General features: G+C 35.4%; 2 protein-coding genes across 4 annotated transcripts; both read left to right on the forward strand.

Annotated features, from left to right (window-relative positions):
- Positions 1-206: 206 nt before the first annotated feature.
- On the forward strand, positions 207-1,742 carry LOC124157701 (histone H2A-like). The gene is made up of 3 exons (XM_046532655.1): positions 207-477; positions 573-780; positions 903-1,742. Exons 1-3 carry the CDS (start codon positions 459-461, stop codon positions 1,081-1,083), a joined length of 408 nt encoding a protein of 135 aa, XP_046388611.1. The 5' UTR covers positions 207-458; the 3' UTR covers positions 1,084-1,742.
- A 3,408-nt stretch (positions 1,743-5,150) lies between these two features.
- LOC124157703 (protein cornichon homolog 4) lies at positions 5,151-10,534 on the forward strand. Of its 3 annotated transcripts, none has more exons than XM_046532661.1 (6): positions 5,151-5,233; positions 5,782-5,923; positions 7,345-7,413; positions 7,547-7,659; positions 10,166-10,306; positions 10,391-10,534. In XM_046532661.1, exons 2-6 carry the CDS (start codon positions 5,849-5,851, stop codon positions 10,449-10,451), a joined length of 459 nt encoding a protein of 152 aa, XP_046388617.1. In that variant the 5' UTR covers positions 5,151-5,233; positions 5,782-5,848; the 3' UTR covers positions 10,452-10,534. The 3 variants fall into 3 exon arrangements, with proteins under 3 accessions (XP_046388617.1, XP_046388615.1, XP_046388618.1); XM_046532659.1 differs by having other exon boundaries at positions 5,168-5,261; XM_046532662.1 differs by lacking the exon at positions 5,151-5,233 and adding an exon at positions 5,609-5,632.
- The last annotated feature ends 2,876 nt before the right edge of the window (positions 10,535-13,410 follow it).

The following is a 13,410-nucleotide window of genomic DNA, read 5'->3' on the forward strand; positions in this document are numbered from 1 at the left end:
TCTGAACATACACTACTTCGAGGATTTAGCGCTATGAAACCAGAAGAGGAACACGAAAAGTTCGAGGAGCCATGGAAGCTTCCATTTTGAAGAATGACTCATGGAGTTGCCCCAGAGAGGAATAATCTGAACGAAGAAGAAGTATACGTTAAATAATATATGAACAAAGTAATATCTTAACCGTATTTACCGCAACAGCTTTGCTAAGCGTCAGTCACTTTAGCTTTCAGCACTGGAGGGCAGCACAGGTTTCATCGTCGTCGTAAGAATCCCTCCAACTACTTACGATCGCTGTTACGATAGTAGTGTGAACGAAGTATCATCGCTCTCCGTCCTTCAGTTGTTATATCGCGTGATTGGTTGTTCTCCATCTGAATTTGAGCTCAATATATTTTACCGCGAAAGTTGCCTGATCCTTACCATCTGTACCTGACCGACGGCGTCGGACTGAGGAGAGAATGTCTGAGCGAGGGAAAGGTGAAAATTATTTTCATTGTGTTATTTAGGTCTTAAATATTACTTTCCATTCAAGATTCCCTAACCTTCATTGAATTTTTTATTTCGTAATTCAGGCAAATCAAAGTTGAAATCCCGCACGAAATCTCATCGTGCTGGGCTGATGTTTCCTGTCGGTAGGATTCACAGACTTTTGCGTAAGGGAAATTATGCCGAAAGAGTAGGTGCCGGAGCTCCTGTATACCTAGCAGCTGTAATGGAATATTTAACCGCCGAGGTTTTGGAACTGGCTGGGAATGCTGCGAGAGACAATAAGAAAACTAGGTAACTTTGTACTTGTCATTATCTAGGCGCGCATTTTACTACCTTGGGGTTTATCATTGGTTTAAATTGCGAATCCTCGTTTATGTTGTTTAATTTGGTCTTATTTTTTGTTGCGATTCTAGGATTGTGCCAAGGCATCTACAGCTTGCTGTGAGGAATGACGAAGAATTGAATAAATTGTTAACTGGAGTGACAATTGCTCAAGGAGGAGTTCTTCCAAATATCAACGCTGTCCTTCTCCCAAAGAAATCGTCGACTTCTTCGGGTAAAGGAGGTCCCAAAGCAATGTCTCAGGAGTATTAATACTGTCATGTTTTAGCTTACCTAAAAGTAATTGTCCTATACTCATGCATCATTCTCAGAGTTCAAAATGGCCGTTTTCTCTAAACCCAAGTGATACATTCTTATTAATCATTTTATTTTCGCCTGTGAAGACATTGCTTTCAAGTTGGTCTATGTAATCACCAGATGGTGACATCACGTTTTTTCAATGTTGACACATTGCTAAGAAATTTATCTTTTGACCTTCTTTCAAGCTAATTGTACTGGTGTATCTGGATGTAGCTAATGTCCCTATTGGACTTCAAAGAATTGTCCTTTGTGATCTGAAAGTATCTGTCAAAAGGTGTTATAATGCCCCAGTTAACCAGTGTTCTTTAAAATCATGTGTTGGTATATGCATTGGTTAAATGAATATCATGTGTGTTGGATCATGCGTTAATGGGTATATAATCTAAATCTAATGGTAATGGAATCAAACCGTAACTGACTACCATTATTATTTCATTTATCAAAAATTTCATGCTAGTTGCATTTGTGATTATGGTGGTTCAAGTTAGCTGAAGTATTTTCCTTTCTGTCGTAATTGTTCATTTATTGACTGCAAATTCATTAGGTGTAAATTTGATTGTTGAAATGTTTCATTTCAGTAACATTAATTTGCATAATAAAGTTATTTAATGTAACAGTCTTGCTAAATATTTAAAATTATTCTCCAGTTTTCTGTGCTTAGAACTATGTATGTCTCCTAGTTTTTTGTGCCATGTAAGGTAGAAAAAAATGCTAATAAAAGATGTGGGTGAGATGAGCAATGGACTCAACTCATTGGTAGGTAAATCATAAAGGTTGGTAAGTAATTGAGTGAAAGTTGACCAATTACTCATGATGATTACTTTATCTATAATTACTCTAATTTTTACGCGTCACGATTGCTTCTTCTGAATTGTACTTTTTATTTGTAATTTACCCCTTACGGTGAAAGAGGAATTATTTTGGTTGTAATCGTTACTTGCTCGTAATGGACTATTACTTTGCTGATTTAGCTAGGCCTACTGATAATTTAAGAGTCCTTTAGTGCCATAAGTTGCTTGATAAGTTTCAGCCTCTCTTATATTGTAGTGTAGTTATGATGGTACAAAATATAACACCCCTTGTGTTGTTATGCCATCTATAATTTTATGCATCATGTGTGAAATTGAAATTGGCAATTTCTATTACTTTTATTACACATTTTCACTGCTATATTTGACAGTAGCCTGGTGGTATACAAAGTGGACAATCATACCAAAAGTAATTGTAATTTAACAAATTACTTTTTAAAATCTGTAATTTGTGTTCTTAATTGATTACTTTTGTGCAGAGTAACTGTAATCGAGCCCAGTTTTCCTTAGAACTTTAACCAACACGTAATGAGTCATTCGGCAAAAAATAACTATTAGAGGGAGTAAATCTGATATGGGAATCTCACATCATGTTTTTGGTCAAGGTTATGCCAATGTTTGCAGTAGGTAGTTCTATCTTCTTGGTTCTTCGTAAGTAGAGATGCTATCCATCTTAACGTGACACTAGTGAGTAAATACTCTTTGTAAAGGGTGATTTCACTTCTTTTGGTTCACATTATTACTGCAAATTCTTATGATGTCAAAATTACATCTTAATCGTCCTATCAGTACATCTAAACTTTCAATGTACTACTATTGGAATAGGGTGGTTTCCTATTATTTTTTTATTGCCTAAATCGAAAGATTATTACTCCTGGAGTACGTATTTCACGCTTTTAGATTTTTAAATGACAATATCTATTTTTCGCGATTAAATGAAAAGTGAAAAATTTCAAGCGCGCGAAAACGTGACGCATAAGTATGAAGCCGGGAAATCTCTCCGTACGTCGTATTTCTGGTTCCCCCTCCTGCCCGGTGAGGTGACCTTGAGGCGAGGCTTAGCGCTGATACGTCGCAGGCTGCCAGCGGGTAGCTGAGTACCCTGCTGGCTGGTAGCGCTTGGCTTAAATAAGGATTATTAATACCTTATCAAACGAGAAAAACTTTCCGACCTTAGCCAGTTTTAATAAAGTGATTATTAAGACATGTTTCCCTGAGCTCTGCGCCTCATGCATGCATTGATAAACTCAGACGATGCATAACTCCTATCTTCTCCTATAGAAACTAGGTCCCTGTGACGTCACGTGGAGTGGCATCGCATGGGCGCCAATCTGGTCCTTTTCAAATGAGGATAAAAATGGACCATTGCCATTCGTTTAAACCGGCATTTCTAAAACGAAATAATTTGTATATTTTGAATAAACTAATGGTGGGTAACGAATCGCAATTATTGCCTTTTGTTTTCTTTGATGAAGGAAACTACCCTATTCCAGCGGGCGGGTGGAGGAAAGTGACTTATGCGAACACAATAGACCCAGGTATGTGGTTATCCCTCGAGGCCCAACTTAGCATGGGCCTTGGCCAATCCTCAGCTGTTCAGATTGACTATTTCTTATCACCTCACGGTCATCCACTGCTATTTGCAGTTCTTTTTCAAAAAAAATATTTGTAGCTAATCTTATAAATCTATTTAGTTAAAAATGAATCTTTTTTCGCTTATCACGAGGAAATTTCAAACATCAGCAACAATATTAATGGAGTTAAGTTCAGTTGAAATGGAATATAAATACTAAGTCTGTCAATTTGGGGAGAGACCTAAAACATCAGACAAGGAGATAGCTCATGAAGTCGAATGCGACATTGTCCTTCGTATCTCCATGTACGTGGTTCAGCCCAATGAGAAGTCTGAAAAAGGGCTCTGGGGAGCCTGTGTCAGGCTTTGTAAACCAACAGTGGCTGAAAATAAAATGTTGTATATTGTTATCACAAAAAAGTTCTGCTTCTCATGCTTTTTCTTTAAGGTTAATTTATATCTTTTAATTTTTTGGTGTGATGTAGGTCTTGAACTACAAATGTTATTCCTGAATTTTTATCAGAAGAGAGCTGCATGTAAAATGCTCACTCCCAGCCTTCTCCCTCATATTATTTCTGTTTCCATGGTTCAAATCTTCATTGTGTCAAAAATGTACAACTTTTGGTTCCTACCAGCTGAGAAAGAAGAAATTAATTTGTTAGTCTATTTTTCCCACCATACATTCCCCTCTCTTTTTGATATTGGAAAAAGCCTTACCAGCTAGCCCACATTTACTCATTCACACATCCTGCGTAAAGGCTCCAAATTCTCAACCCTCTCCAATATCCGAATCCTAGGGCCAAAGATTATCTAGGGCCCTCTACCTACCTACTCACCTAAGAAAAAGTTGACCCTAGATTTCTAAAATTAGCACTACCCTTCTCACCAACTGCCTCCCTCACCCCAATGTGTATGCTTAACTAAGAATAAATAGACTATTTATTCGTAAAAGTATCAGTAGAAAGTTCAATAAGTAATATTATTACCCGTTGGGGTTTACTGCAGATATCATCATTGCAATTTCTTAGTCCAAAGTAAGTTTTCTATAAACAATAAGGGAACTTGTGAAGCCAGAATTTCTATCAAGTCCCCGTAGTATTGGGGCTGATGCCAAACACTGATTACTTCTTTATTGAGTGAGTTCCTGATTATGTACTAGAATCAACCTCAAACCATACTTATCCAGGGGCACATTGGCACTTTAGTCCATACGTGAATGCAATGATTATAATAATGTTTATTTACGGACAGTGGTCCTTTTTAAAAATACAGAATCCAACTAGACAAATGATTGTAGAGTATGATTTCATTCAATCTGTTTTCGAAAGGGGCCAGCGCCCACCTTTTCCCATTCCAGTCATACTTATGTCCATAAATCTTTATTTCGCTGTTTTTGCCTTCAAATTATCATTAGAAAACACTCATCCAGAAAATTCCTAGTGTAAAAAACTAAAAATGTATACAGTTTAAACAGCTGATTCGAATAATTAAAAATCATCATCCCATGCAGAAGTAGCAACATGCACAAGGTGGAAGAAATATATTATCACTACTACTAACGATTTACACCCTCTGAGTGATCTCAATATATAATAAGGGCCACATATTTTTGTTCTTGACGTTTTCAACTGATTTCGCATATGCCGGGCGCATTCACTACTTTCGAGATACATCGATTGGTATCAAGTAATCGACTTAGGCAAAATGTCAGTGTCGACCGGTGGGTTCTGTTTTTATTGCGAAGGCTGGCAAGTAAATTATTAGATATAATTGTAAACGATGGTCGATGATATCTTCACGAAGAAATCTCTACAGCTGTTATCTTCCTCTTAATATTCCACTAGCGTAATGTCTCTGTTAATCTGTCAAAGTTACGTAGTCATTAGTATGAAGTTCCCTGTTCATGTTTTTCGTAATTAATCAAGGATTAGCATTTACGGATAATGTTTTTACGGAATATTGTGCCGTGTTATCTGTCTAATGCTCGGCTTTTAGAGTAGAGGCATTCTTCGTGAAGACGGCACCATCGAAATTAATGTTTTAACGTATATGAGGAATTCAATGTTTCACCATGGAAGAATATTCTATGATTTCACTACTTAATGCCAACTCAAAGGAGGTCTCATGATAATATTTCTTATTGCTGTGAAGTTCCTCATTCTTGGCATTTTTACTCTCTGGGAGATAAAGTTTTCTTCTTTCTGCGTTGGCAAAGGATGTGAAATTATGTTCAACCGAGTAATTGACTGTAATTAATTTTTCTTTCAGGGCATTTTAATGTGGGATAGCGCTGTCAAATACGAAGATAACAAATTTGAAACGTCTGATTTCAATAATGATATCAGATACCCTCTTATTTGCTTTTGCCCTAGTGGATACAGGGTCTATACTATTTTTGCTGGTTTACTTTGTATCCTTTGATTAGATAGATTTATTGTATCACAGTCACGCCCTTCAGGGAATGATAATACCCACCTTTGAGTTCCAATTTTATCAGGTTCTCTTTAAGGTATGAATTTCTATTCTTTCGTTTGCCTTAACGAATGGCGAAGTTCAGTGAAAAATAAATATTGATTTGAATGTATAGTTGCATGAAATTATGATATGATATTAAAGTTATGTTGAAAGATTTTCTGTCATGGAATGTTTGCTCTTCACTGAGCTATGGAATAGGTCTCATCGGAATGGACAGGCTGGTCCATTTTGATTCTATACTTATTAACAGTAAATTTCTTACCTGATTCTGGCAAAGGTGAATTTTTAATGTAATGCTGGTCCTCACTAAGTGACGTTTCCCCTGGGATAACACCTAAAATTCATTAAGGGGCTGGTAAATTCTTGAGACCTTTACACCTATTAGTTATTTTTCTCTACAGATGAGCTCCTTAAGTGATGAAGTTCTGAGATGATAGAGACAAAGCCAGGAACACCATCCTTCACTATTAGTTTCTTCAGGTATTTCTTGTTCATGAAATCTGTTGAGTTGAAAGGACCTTTTCTAATGTGTTATTTTGATGTACGAGCTTTTTCGCTACGTTTTAATAGGGTCAATTTTGATGCATGCATGGAGAAACAATATCAGCTGCAGTTTATCATATTGGGTTGAGCTCATATTGTTTTGGAAAACTGCCAACTAATGTTTCTTGGATGATATTCTACCATGTTAATTCTGGAAATTTTTTTAATCCATGAAACATATAGGCATTCATGAATGTTATAATTTTTTATGCTACTTGATTTAAAGAATTGGTTAACATATCCCCTCTCAAACCTTTTTAGAAGATCGTTACCTAAAATGCCAATGGTTTTAGCCAGTGGCTTATATTAGACATTTCGGATCCAAGCTTTTAATATTTTATGGCTGTTTTTGGTGTAAGACCACTTTCACCAGAGTCTACTGTTTTGCAGCTTGAGTAGCTGACCTGTTTAAGGTTGCAACCATTTGATGTCTTATTGGGAGTTTTAATGGGTAACAAAACATTGGTACACTGAAGTGCAGCCCATTTTAAACCCCTTGTCATATTTTTTCATCAGGGAAATGAACTGGCCCTCATGGCATAGGTGACTCTAATTCCAGGGTGAAGTTTGGCCGAAACTGTAATAATGATTTTTCTCCGCTTGAGTTCGTGTCATTATACTGCTACATACTTTTATAAATGGTACTGATTTGTAATCAGTCATAGTCATGTTAGGACAAAGACCACGACTAAGTTGGTTACCATTTACAGTCCATGTAACTGTTACTGGTATGCAGCTTTTGCTTCAGTTGAATTGTAATGGGTTGGCCTGTTTTGAATATATATGAATGAATTTTCCTTAGCAGAAATTTAGGTTATTACCCTATCTGACTTGGAGTGTGATTATTTAAATGCCAGACAATGTTGCGCAAAGCTAAATGTGGTAAGTATAACATTTTTGGAATATCATTTTCAATTATTGCTACTTAATATTTTACCATACCTCAGCCTATGATGTGATATGAATTTTTTAAAGTCCATAGTATAATATTTCTTCACATAATCTGTATTTTCAGTGGGTTTTACCAAAGATGATTGCCCATGGATTTCTTACCGTCTTACTTCTGCTACATGGCCATTTCTATTTGACCATTTTCAATGTCCCTGTGATAGGATGGTTGATTTATGAGTAAGTTATGCAATCTCTTTGCTTTACATTTATTCTTGGAACTAAAATATATGGAGAAAAAATTTCCTCCATGGTTAAACTTATGAGTTATTTAAAAAATGTTGGTTATCGTCTTTAGAAACATGTTTTTATGAGCAATGACATATTTTTAAGCTCGAAATTATATGCAATGTTATTAAGCTAAGATTTAAATATATATTTATTCATAAAACATCAACTGTTAGCAGCATAGTTGTGGTAACAATTCTGAGGTACATTTTGATGGGGTAGTTTACTGGGAGCTATTTTTCCTCCAAACATTTTTACAGGTTTTAACTCTTCGACACCCTTCTCCCTCTAGCTGTTATGTATACGTGGAGGATAGGGTTGTTTCCTTCATCAAAGAAAACGAAAGGCATTGATTTCTATTCGTTACCCTCCATTAGTGTATTCACATTATACAAATTATTTGGTTTTAGAAATCCCAGTTTAGGTGAATGTTAATGGTCAATTTTAACCTCATTTGAAAAAGGCCAGATTGCCACCCATGCGATGCCACTCCATGTGACGTCACAGGGACCTAGATTCTGTATGAGTAGTCGGGAATTTTACATCGTATAAGATTAGCAATGCATGCATGAGGCACAGAGCTCAAAGGAAACTTTCCGACCATTGATTAATTCCGACCTTTAATTAAAATTGCCTATGGTCGGAAAGTTTCCTTCATTTGATAGGGTATTAATAATCCTTATTCAAGCCAAGCGCTACCTGCTATCAGCCTGCATCGCAGTGGTTCTCATAGCCTCCCACCAAGGTGGCCTCACACGCAGCAGTCGGAACCATAAGGACGTCACACCAGTTTTTCCCAGCATTCATACTTGGCCGTTGCGTTTTCGCTCGCTTTAAAATTTTCTTTTTTCATTTAATTGCAAAAAATAGATGTCATTTAAAAATCTAAAAGCGTGAACCACGTACGCCAGGAGTAAAATTCTTTCAATTTAGGAAATTAAAAAAAAAAAAATAGGAAACCAGCCTATTGACTATGCCATGATATAAATCCAACACAAACCCTATTGGAAAAAATCAGTCGATTCAATTGAAAATTCCAATTGAAATCAATTGAAAATGCCAATTTTCAATTGAATTTCCTTGTTTTCAGTTGAATATCCAAAACTTCAATGGAATTTTCAAATTTACAATTGAAATTACGAATTTTCAATTGAATATTAGTAAATTCCATTGAATTCGAAGAAAAGATACAATTGAATTTTCAAATATTCAATGGAATTCTCAAATTTTCAATGGAATTCCCTAATATCCTATTGAAATCTCAAATACTCAATGGAATTCTCCTATATTCAATTGAAATAAAAAATACCGTTATTCATATGTTTACGTGCACATGGTTTACTGGGTTGTGGTCAGTTGTGGTTAATTTTTTGCTTGTGGAGAAAAGACTATTTAATATCGTTGTTATTTAGAACCTGTGCTTGATCCCCACAGCGTTGTTTTAGGTCATTCGTGTGTTTCTTCAGTGATATAGTGGAAGTCTTGATGTGATTGTTGTGCTGTAGTGTGTTCATTTAGTAATGTATCGTTTGCCATCAGTTTTTTGACTGGTTATACTAACGTTTGTGTTTAAAATGTAAGCATATTTATATAACTTAATTATACGTACGTGCGTTACGTGGCCGACAAAAAACTACTAGCATTGTCGGAATAGTGTGTATCACGCAGGTTTGTTTGTGTGAAGTGAAATTCCCGTGTTCTTGTATAAACAGGAGTGACATGTTTCTGTTGTGAAAAACAAGTTATGTTGGCTTCATGCTAAACCAGAATTATATTTATTAGTATTTTAAAGAAGCCTTTCTTAGATAAAGACGTGTGAGATATATGTTGGTGAAGTTGTTATCGCTAATCGCAGAAAAACATTTTCTTTTCGACAACTACTCAACGTTGTTCGAACTGGTAAAAGATGTGGCTCTCGTGGTATAGTTGTTGTTCTGATAATCATGGCAAAACTATACAGCTTTTCGATAACTATTCATGATTTTGAGAAGTGATGTAACATGTGGAAAAGCCCAATTAAAGTTTTCATGACACTGCTTCTAAAAATATTTCAACTTTAATTTTTGTTCACATATTTTATTTATTCAGAATTCGGGATTCGTGAAATTTAGATGTTAAGTATTTTCTACCTAATAATAAGTTTACCATATTGGATGCATTTATGTATTTGTAATTTTTTCAATTGAACCGTTCAATTGAAAAGTGACAAATTTCAATTTAATTTTGCAATTGAAATTTGTCACTTTCAATTGAAATTTTTTTTTTTCAATTGAAAAAAATTCCATTGAAATTTGTCACTTTTCAATTGAATTTTTTCCCATTGAATTTTTCCAATAGGGAAGGACTTATTCTAGTCAAATAATCATTATTAACTATTGTGATATGGCTTATGACATTTTCCTACAGTCACTCATATCATAAAATTTAATTAAAACATTAGTGTTACTCTTTTTTTTAGATACTGCACTGTTCCCTCTGGTAACTATGGAGTATTTGATCCGACTGAAATTCATAATAGAGGTCAATTGAAGAGACACATGAGGGATTGTGTGATATATTTAGGCTATTACCTGATATTTTTCTTCATCTACCTGTACTGGTAAGGTTATGATTCAATGTTTCAATTTTTCACAGAGACGAGTGCCGTTCATTTTTTGTCATTTATGATTTTTCTTCCTTACAGCATGATTATATCGATGTTGAAAGGGGATCCTCTTGGTGGCAAAGATGAAGTGATGCTGTGATTCTTGGTCTTTCTTCCCCTTAGAAAATTTACTTACCACATGGAAAGAAGTTGAGAGAAAATAAATTAGCGATTCATCACTAATAGGAGCATCTTTTAATTGATTTTAATACCAAAAAGGTTATCTTGTATGTTTTCTATAATTTAATCTTATCTCCAACTTCCTTAGAAATTTTTTACCTTTAATTGTAGAGAACTATATATATACATGAAATTTTAATACCAAAATTATTTTTGTGATGCACAGATTGTGGGATGTCCATGCTATGAGGGATATTTTGGCAGCTAACTTGATAAGTATTGAGAGGAAATCATGCCGCAAATACACTTATGACTCCTAATTTCCTACATTCGTATTACTTCTTAACATTTTAGTCTGATTCAATTTATTAAATTTATGACTGATTCTCTACAATTTTCAAAGCATATAATATGCATTAGGGTCTTTATGTACTAGATAAATTAATTTGTGTATTTTCTTACCGTTCCCTTGGGAAATATACCGTTAACATTTAATGCAACGCTCTGAATTGGTTGAGATCAATGACAGCTTGAGTCTGTGTATGGATTATGCCAACCACTTGTGGCCCTGAAGGTGTAAACTTCATAATCACAGAATTTCCTGCCAATTCATATTCTTAATGATGATATCAAGGCTGTAACAGGAAAATTTTTGGCCGAAGGTGGGTCACAGGGGATGTTTGTGGGAATTTTTTTGGAGGAGGTACACTCAATGCCTTACATGTTGAACATTTTAGGTTCAGTTGAACCTTTCTCCCCACTTGATATGGCATTGAATGATTTTTATATTTAGTCATTTTTTTCAACCTGTACAATGGTGGATTTATCTTCATTTTTTTCTGTGTAGTATTTTGGTACTTAAAAATGAGTACACGTTGAAATATTTTTCATTTTTGCTTTTATGTTATTTACATATTTAAGGAAATACCTGCTTAATGTTTTGGTATTGTTGTTATTGCATTTGTCATTAATGAATACATTTTTATTCTGATTTTCATCATTCATCGATCATTTATTGTTTGTGTAATAAATTTTTGTGACACTTGACTTATTCTAAAATATTATTTTAGAGTTGTTATTTTCATGTCCACGAATGTGTTCCCTGCCATGAGCCACCTTAGGGCTTGGAGCCATTTCAGAGGCCATAACTTTAAAAACTACCCATTTAACAAAACTCAAGGCTATCTCATATTTCAATGAAGGACATGGTTTGTCCCAAAGACGAGGCATCGCTGATGCAATAATGTCCCAGCTGGCACCGAGTACCTGAGACTTCATCATCATAAGTCAACAGTCCTAAGATTGGTTTGATGCAGCTCTCTATCCCTCAACTGAGACTTATTCTTTTTAAATTGTTTTTTTTTCCGGAATAAACACATAAGCGTCTGACTGTAAGATGTAACACCAGTGGCATAACTAGGACTATGCTTTGGGGGGGATGGGATAGCCTGGGATGGCAATCCCCCACCTCCTTTGGGGAAATGTTTTGAAAAATAACATGCCTGAAAATACATTTCTTTATTTTCGCACTAAAAAATTAACTTTAATCAGATGCAGTTATTAAATGTCAAAACTAGATAATAGCTTGAAATATTTTTTTTTTAATTTCTCTGAGGCTGGATCTATTCCCCTCATAGTTACGCCACAGTGTAACACTGTTGTAAGCCAAGGATTAAACTTAAGTCAGAACAAGGCTGGAAATGCAGTCCAATATCCTGAGTTTTGGGAAAGCTGCTTACCTGAATGCTTTCAGTAATTAGTAGACTGTACTTTACTCACAGGCAAGCACAACATGAATTTAAAGCTTGCCGACAAAGATAAATAAACTTTAAAAACAGCACAAAAAAGATTATCTTTTCATTGAAAGCACTGAAAACCCCTGGTGCTTTAGATACACAGTAGTAAGATGAGTGAAAGTTTTCATGCAATTGAGGGGGAAAAAATATGAACTCATGCTTTGAGTGACAGCAGTGAAAAGAGCAGAATTTCTCTCTCATACCCGTACTTTCGAATACAGTATTTGGTGTTGGTATCATATGAGTGTAACAAATGATAACCTTATCCTTAGGATCTATCAGTTTTATTGGTTGCTATTCATATATGAAAATATGCTTTTTTTCTATGATCTTAGCTCATACCAATCAATTAATGGGAACTCTAAAATAAAATTTTATAATTATGGTCTCATGATGTAATTTCTCTCCAAAATAAATATCCACTATTAATGGAAACAATAACTTTACGAACATAACTACATTAATTACCATGCTGAGGGAGAAGCAGAAATTTTGGGCTCATTTCTTCCATAAAAAAAAACGTCCATGAGCAATGCATTGGAAGTAGGTTAACTGCTTCCTTGTGACAAGCTTATTTGATCCTTTGAGATCACTTTAATGACTTACATTGTTTCAGCCGAGGTACTTTTAGCTTCGATGAATTGGTAAGGTTGGGGTAGTAGGTTGTAGTGAAAGTACTGGAAAGTGTGCGAGCCACTTTTCTTACTCTGAACAAGGACTATGTTGAAAAACACAGACATCGTTTCTAACAAAAGCCGAATATATACTATGGCTATCTTTATCATGACTGGTGAGTGACTACCGCCATGATGTTGGTTGTTATGATGTTTCACCGTGACATCTTAATCATGTTAGATTGGGCTGCTGACACATGGCAGAGTTCGGTCACCTCACCCAGGATGTTGGTTAGTGTGACATTCTGCCACAAAACCTAACAGCTTGTAATATATAAGTTTCTGGCTGTGTTAATAGTGGACTTACGCTATAATGGGAGTTACAGTGACTTCGTAAGAATCCACACCACTTTAACCACTCAACCAGTTTCGGCATTCTCTGTGCTATTAAGAAGTTGAAGCCCCACTTGAAGTACGGGCGTATAAATATGTTCTAGGGTTTCGATTGCAGCGGACATAGAAAGCCTCA

The sequence above is a fragment of the Ischnura elegans genome, chromosome 4 (genome assembly GCF_921293095.1).
Source record: "Ischnura elegans chromosome 4, ioIscEleg1.1, whole genome shotgun sequence".
In the NCBI taxonomy this organism is placed as follows: Eukaryota; Metazoa; Arthropoda; class Insecta; order Odonata; family Coenagrionidae; genus Ischnura; species Ischnura elegans.

Bases quoted from the DNA above. Each gene is read 5' to 3' on its own strand.
- LOC124157701 (XM_046532655.1), top strand. The intron at 781-902 runs GTAACTTTGTAC...TTGCGATTCTAG, and splicing joins AGAGACAATAAGAAAACTAG to GATTGTGCCAAGGCATCTAC.
- LOC124157703 (XM_046532661.1), top strand. From the start codon at position 5,849: ATGATATCAGATACCCTCTTATTTGCTTTTGCCCTAGTGGATACAGGG. The intron at 5,924-7,344 runs GTATCCTTTGAT...GCAGAAATTTAG, and splicing joins TATTTTTGCTGGTTTACTTT to GTTATTACCCTATCTGACTT. The intron at 7,660-10,165 runs GTAAGTTATGCA...TCTTTTTTTTAG, and splicing joins ATAGGATGGTTGATTTATGA to ATACTGCACTGTTCCCTCTG.